Source organism: Lygodium microphyllum, chromosome 15 (genome assembly GCF_053477565.2).
Source record: "Lygodium microphyllum isolate KBCC chromosome 15, Lygodium_microphyllum_v1.1.10, whole genome shotgun sequence".
In the NCBI taxonomy this organism is placed as follows: domain Eukaryota; kingdom Viridiplantae; phylum Streptophyta; class Polypodiopsida; order Schizaeales; family Lygodiaceae; genus Lygodium; species Lygodium microphyllum.
Window position 1 is genome coordinate 111988092 of NC_141149.1, and position 7402 is coordinate 111995493.

Below are 7402 nucleotides of genomic sequence, written 5' to 3' on the forward strand. Positions count from 1 at the left end.
TTTCTCTTTCCTCCTTTTTCTCTACTCTTTCTCCCCTCTTTCTTCTTCTTTTCTCTCTCCCCTTTTTTTCTCCCCCTTTTTGTTTGCTTTTTTATTTTCTATCTCCTCTTTTCCCTCCCCCTGTCTCTCTCCTTTTTTTTTTCTTTGCAATAGGAAAAATAGAAGAGAGAAAGATCAATAACAAATTGTTGAGTGAAGTTACTGATTCCTGAAGTGCTGCGTGAGGCTGCCAAGATGTGCCCTCGGGGTTATCAAGCTACCCATACCAAAGTGATTCCTGATGAGATCATGAAAGACCTTTGGTACCCTCTCATTTTGCTCAGTTTTATATGGGCTTGTTAGGCTACCCTTACCAAGGAGGCTGGTGATGCAATCATGAAAGACCTTTGGTGCCCACTGATTTTACTGCTCTCATCAGCGTTGGTTTCCCCAGCTTCAGGTACCAAGCAAGAAGAAGAAGGTGCTGCAGGAGGAGGTGGAGCTGAATATCATGGCGGTGGCACCATCGTTATCTCGTCTGTGGGTCGAGCGCAGGCCGACTTCGGCCTCTACTACTCCCTTCCATTTCCAACTCTCGATCATCAAGACGCCCATCCCCAGACGGAGTTGCAGCTAATTGCAGAAAATGATAATGGGACGATGCGGTACAACGGGCATTTCGTGCCAGAATCCGAGAAGAAACTCCTGTTGCAGGCCCTGAACAGAGGAGACTCAGATTCAGATCCCTGCAGCATCAATGGACGGGGCTGTAAGCTGCTGGCCTATGTGTCAGAGGAAGAGGGCACACCACAGGTCTACTTTGGGGCACTTGATGTGCAGACCGCGAATGGGAGCGGGTGCTCTTCCATGGAGGGCTGTCATCATGATGGCTTTAGGCTGCTAGGGAAGCTCAGTGATCTGCTGATAAGCAGCCCCGACCGCGTGCCCTTTCAAGACCGGCCCTCTGTCGCCGGCGGCCGCATTGTGTATCTCGGGATGAGAAGACCCCCGAGGCTCCGGCGCAGCTGGGCAGCCGTCTTCTCCAAGGATCTCACTTCCGGCGTGGAACGATGCCTCACACTCCCCGACGATGCTGCTGATTTCAGCCCTGCGCTCTCACCTTGTGGGAAATGGGTCATTGTCGCCTCTGACCAATGCCATGGTTTCAATGGTGAGATGTGCATCCTAAACTCAGATCTTTATGTGTTCAGTGCCGAGGATGGATCCCAGCGCCGCTTGCTGGTCAAGGATGGAGGATGGCCTTGCTGGGCATATGATGGGTCTAGGTTCTTCTTCCACAGGCGTGTCCATGATGGATGGTGGAGTGTTTTTGAAGCTCACATCCCAATCTCTGAGATTGATCCTGTTTTAGAGGTAAAAAGACTCACAGGCCCTGGCTTCCATGCATTCACTCCTGCTGCTGCTGCTTCAGGACCAGGTCTGATGAATTCTCTGCTTAATTGAATTGACTTCTGACAAATTCTCTGCCTAATTGGATGCACTTCAGCTATGCACGCACCATCTATATAACCAGAAGTTTGAGACATTTTGCCACTAATGAGTCCCCAATTCTCAACCTGTGAGAACTCCGACAACATTGTGAACTTGTGCAAGGGAGTTGCCACATACTTAGCTTGTTGCACGGGGGAATGGAATACCCTGTGGCTGCAGTCCCATTCCCCATAGCCTAATGCTATGCCTAGGGTGGTCCCCTTGCAGAAGCTCATGATGTTGACAGTATTACATGGGAATAACCCCCTGTGCCTGCAGCTCCCGTCCAAACTGCAACAGCCAGGTATGGGGTTCCCTTGGAGGGGTTCATAGTCTTGACAAGTTGACATTACTAATGGGAATAACACAGATTTTCCCACAATTGAAAATGACTAAAACTTCTTATGTATTTCTGCATCTAAATAACGTTTGATGCAGCAGCACCAGGTGCCCTTGAATGGATTGTGGTTGCTACCCGGCGGCCTGGCTCACAGTACCGACAGATTGAGATCCTCATCTTACAAACAGGACAGCTCATTCCACTCACCCATTCACATTCCAATCATTACAATCCCTTTGTTCTTCTGGATGCCAGCACCGTAGGTTACCACCGATGCACTAATAGACCGCACCGCAGACGCAATCTGGAATATATAAGTTCCCCCTTCCCCAATACTTCTGTTCTGAGAATCGATGGGGATTTCCCATCCTTCTCTCGAGATGGCTCCCTGATCGCTTTTACTCCTGATGCGAACTCTAAAGACGCAGGGGTGGATGTGATGCGCGTGGATGGGTCAAGGAGGAGGACAATCTTCCCTTGGAAGGTTTCTGCCAAGACATTTGGAACAGCCTGGCATGAAGATGGACAAGGGAATGCTGTGGTTTACACCAGCATAGGTCAAGACATTTTCATGACAGATGATGCAAGCACCTACATTGTTGCCATAGCCTTCAATGCCAGCAAGCTCTCATTGCCAGAAGGTGAACAAGAGGAAGGGGTCCTTGCATCAGAAATTAAGGTGCTGACAAGGCCAGGAGATAAGTCCAATGCCTTCCCGTCGCCTTCGCCGGACGGGAAGGAGCTCGTGGTGAGCTCCTCGAGGTCGGGCTATCGGAATCTGTACATACTGGACGCGCAGGATGGGAGTGTGAGAGAGAGGCTGACAGAGGGAGAGTGGACAGACACAATGTGCGACTGGTCAGCTGCAAATGGATGGATAGCATTCTCCTCCAACAGAGAGAGCAGCAGGTATGGTACCAAAGCTAGCTATGGCTGTGGCAACGCCTACAGCTATGATGTGTTCCTAGTGCACCCGCGCAACAAATCAAATGTGGTTCGGGTGACCAACCCAGGCTCGGCGCTAGGCTCGGGGATAGCCGTCCACCCTAAGTTCAGTCCCGATGGCAAGAGTCTGGCGCTTACGGCCGACTATGCAGGCCTGTCTGCCGAGCCTGTTGCTTCGGGCCCGAACCAGTTCCAACCCTATGGTGAGATCTACGTGTGCAGCCTCGACTGGTCCCGTATCGAGGTTGGTTGTGTGGGACTTGAGAGGCTCACTTACAGCCCCTATGAGACATCCCTAGCGGCTTGGGGTAAGGTGCATATGACCCCACCCAATATCAAGCAAGAGGGCCAAGGGTCCCCTTGTAAATTCCATGATCCTTTCTGGTTGCGGGATGTGTCACAGGAGGTTAGGTTGTGCACCCCTAGCAATGCCCTAGCGAGATACCCTCCACAGGATTATCTTGCTGATGTATCTTTGTATGAAAACCTTAGGAACATTTCTCTCTACCACAAAATGCTAAGCTACCCTTTTGTAAACTTAAACCAATATGCTCACATGGACGAGTTATGAAACCATTGTGTCATGGAGTCGTTCAATAGTTACCACTAAAGCTATTCTTTTGACATTTCAAACCCCTCACCCCCAACACACACACACACACACACACACACAAACATGGGCAAAAATACACAAACACATGCTTGCACGTAATTTTTTGTAGTGTTGTTACGAGGGGTATGTAGGACACTTTTGACAATTACAAGTCTTTTGCAATTCTAATATACATTGTTGACACATTTTAATCAATGAGTAATCTATTTATTAATGAGGCCAGTTGTGATTGTTGCAGATTTGAGAAAATCATGTGCATGGTTGTTCTCTTCTTGATCTTTAAGCATCATCATTATATGCACAATTACTCAAAAGTGGTTAAAAAAAGAGTAGGAGTTCCCACTAATTTGCATTTTCAAGCTCCATTTGCTTGCATTGATGACCATGCCTATTTATTTACTCGCTTTTTATGGCCCCCATTCCTCATACGACTTAAGAAGCGAGAGGGATTTGAAAATTCAAATATTTATTTAATTGAAGAAATAATGTACAACTACTCAAAATAGTCACTTGGAATGTAGACCTTACTTTGATGAAGAAAGAACAATAATACATGCTTTCTCAAACCTTTCTAAGGAAAGAAGGAGAAGTGATCCTTTTGGCAAATCATGCTTAGAGTTAGAAGAAGTTAATGCCTAGAAACCCAAATTTTAAACCTTATGGATGATAGAGAAAAATAAAGATATAATATAACAAACTTGAAAGTTTGGAAACTTTAGCATGAGTTTATTTTGTATAACAATCATAATATACACAAAGTTATGTCTTAAATAGCATTGCAAACACTTAAAGTTACATTTATTTATATTTAAAGTATAATTAATGCCCACAATACACTTTTTAGGTTGTAAAATACACTTCAAATTATCTAACATAAGCACTAAAAATATATCCATCAGAAGCACATCTAGAAGGAATTTTGAAGCATCTAGAAGGTGTGTAGAATATGAAAAATCACATTGATTGTCTTTAAACACAATTAAATTTGTCATCCTAGAATCAAAACATCACCTCTAGTGCATACAAAGAGAGAGATCCAGCAACATAGGAGATGATTCACCCATCACTGCATATTGGAGAGGTGTCCATCTTGAAAGGGCTTGGAAAAGTGCCTAGTAGGAGTTTGCATCTTAGGAGGCCAATTCAAAAAGTAGGTATTTGCCTTGATTAGATGCATATAGACCCAACCAACATAGCTAGGATGGTTCGAAATGATATAGACCCTAGAGACCTTGATGTTATTAAAGAAAATAGGTTATTATCTCCAAACATGCTAAACTTAACTTTTCACATTACCTTGACAAACTCAAAAGTGATCATAAGCACCTTGATTGACTTTGCAGATCACCTCTAGTGCTTGGACATATTGTCTATATAATAATCTAAGAATCCTTCTACAGTGATCGTGTCTAGAATTCACATGAAATTATTCTATTTGTGTGCAAGATCTAATCTTGAGCCAAGTAGACCACCCCTAGACTGCAACTAGTATAGATCCATACCATCAAGTCTCATAAACAAAATTCAAACCTAGTTGAGAGAGAGAGTTATCCAATCACATTGATTGGTTCCATTGACCACATTGAATGAATTGACCTATCTCACGAAAATGCCTCTAGTTTTCACATAGAGTTTGATTCTAGAATTGTTTGATCTTCAAGAATCTAAACTCTTCTTATTACCGTGCTATATATTCATGCCACCTAGATAAATCATATCTATAGCATAAGAGACTAGGTATGCATAACCTTGTGTGGTCTTGTGATCATTTTTGGAGCCGCAAGACATTTTTCGACCTATCCCACAAATGTTGAGTAAAAGTCAATGTGGCTGGGCACCCATCTTACTCATTAACCCTAACTACATATGTACACATTATTTATTCTTTAAGTGTGATCTTGTGATCATTTTTGGAGCCACAAGACATTTTTCGACCTATCCCACAAATGTTGAGTAAAAGTCAATGAGGCTGGGTATCCACCTTACTCATTAAGCCTAACTACATATGTACACATTATTTATTCTTTAAGTGATATAAGACAATAAGGTACTTGTCACAAGAGAGCTATTGGTGGCACCATAAACATAATGTTCTCTCTCTCTCTCTCTCTCTCTCTCTCTCTCTCTCTCTCTCTCTCTCTCTCTCTCTCTCTCTCTCTCTCTCTTTGTGCAACCTTGATTCTCCATCCAGCTCCAACAATTGGTATTAGTGTAGGAGGGAGTCTCCTGCCACACCATTTCCAACAAAAATCTTCATAGTCTTTGATTTGGACAAGCTTTGACATGCACAAATAGAATGACAAATTCTTGCAGAAAAGCCCATAAGAGCTTAGTATGCTCATTTTTTATTTGCTATTTTGGGCTCCATTTTTTGACCTATAAGTGCTGCATAGGATATTCCATCTTTTTTAGCAAATTTGTGAAGGTTGATTAGAAGTTGGAAAATAGATCAAGGGTAGTTTCCACTATAGAGACGTTGTATATAGATTACCGAGCCTTGGTAACTAGTGAGATAAATTGCTAGAAACAAGTAGTTTCAGATTATAGGTAGTTTGGCACACATAAATTATAGATTTCATAGTTTTGGAGGTTGTTGTTGGTTGCTTCTCTATGTAGCCAATGTTACTAGAGTAGAGATCTTAATGTATGCTATAGCAATTCTTAAGCTACATATATTGTCATACTATCCATGAGTATTTTCTCGTGAATGAGCAAGGATATTATTCCTTGATCTATTGCAATGATTTCATTGAGATTAGCTTCTTTTGAACAGATGGATGATGTTATGCTACTAAATTTGTAGCATAGAGTTGTAATATCATATTAGATGCAGGCTCAAAATTTAAAGTTCGAAGATGAGGTTAAGGCAATTTTTTTGCTGTGCTCCTTCATCATGGGATACATTTAAAACAGCCACCATTAGTAATTTAGCTCCAGATGGTGAGTTGAAGTTTAATGATATTGTGGTAGTTTATTGACTGAGGAGATACACATGAAATCTATTGTCCAAGGAAAAAATGGTTAGGCATTGGCAACTCGAGAAGAAAGAGGTAATCAATAGTATAAAGGCAAGAACCAAGACCTTAAATATTCATGCAGCAAATCTATGTCCATGAAAGACATCGAATGCTTCCATTGTGGTAAAAACATGTCATATTATGAAGGACTATTACAAATGGAAGTGAGAGAAAAAGGATAAGAAGAAGAAGGGAAAGGATGTAAACAAGAAAGAAGATAAAGAAAAGGTAAAAATTAAAGAAATCAATGCAATAACTATGCATAATGATGAATGGTAAGGTGCTATTTACTTTCACTCTTCCTATACATATGCTAGTTACAGTGGATAGAACTCTAACTCAAGATTGGATTCTTGATTCTGGTGCATCATGTGACTCCTCATAAGGAGCAATTTTGTTCATATGATAGTAGCATGCACGAATCCTTCCATCTCGGTAATGACTATGTTTGTGATATAGTTGGTGCAGGTGATGTGTAGTTTGCTTTTCAAAATGGATCTAACTTTCTCTTCAAAATCTGCGTCACGTACCTAAACTTATTAAGAGCTTAATATCTATTGATTAGTTGGATAACTTGGGATACTCCGGCTTTGCTGGGATATCTATGAATCGTCAAGATTGTGGGAGAGAAGGAAGGAGTCTCACTTGTAGCTTTCTTGCTTGCACAATGGGGGAATACACACAGAGGTGGAGGCTGAAAACAGTTTTTCTCTTCTTAGTTGTGTAAGCCAAAAGAACTCTTATACAAAGAAATAGAAGAACCCTATATATGGGTCTCAAACCAAACTCAACTAACTAAGGTGGCATACTAACTGAGCCACGAACTAGAGTAGATAAGGATAGCTATCATGTAGCTATTATTCATGGGCGGTGTACCAACCGCATCTGCAACTGACACGTCGGTGACATAAATGCACAACGGTCACCCTGGCGTATCACGAGTGGAGCTCGATATCTCAACACTCCCCCTCGAGCTCAATCCCAATTCCTGCACACCAAGCAGGTCTTTGAACTTGC

At 42.4% G+C, this 7402-nt stretch overlaps 1 protein-coding gene across 2 annotated transcripts; it reads left to right on the forward strand.

The window, feature by feature from the left end:
• Positions 1–201: 201 nt before the first annotated feature.
• Positions 202–3374, forward strand: LOC148024918 (uncharacterized). 2 transcript variants are annotated; one of them, XM_087694591.1, is made up of 2 exons: positions 202–1417; positions 1909–3374. In XM_087694591.1, the coding sequence occupies exons 1-2, from the start codon at positions 376–378 to the stop codon at positions 3324–3326; spliced, it is 2460 nt and encodes an 819-aa protein (XP_087550717.1). In that variant the 5' UTR covers positions 202–375; the 3' UTR covers positions 3327–3374. The 2 variants fall into 2 exon arrangements, with proteins under 2 accessions (XP_087550717.1, XP_087550718.1); XM_087694592.1 differs by having other exon boundaries at positions 1912–3374.
• Positions 3375–7402: the final 4028 nt, after the last annotated feature.

Bases quoted from the DNA above. Each gene is read 5' to 3' on its own strand.
- LOC148024918 (XM_087694591.1), top strand. From the start codon at position 376: ATGAAAGACCTTTGGTGCCCACTGATTTTACTGCTCTCATCAGCGTTG. The intron at 1,418-1,908 runs GTCTGATGAATT...CGTTTGATGCAG, and splicing joins TGCTGCTGCTTCAGGACCAG to CAGCACCAGGTGCCCTTGAA.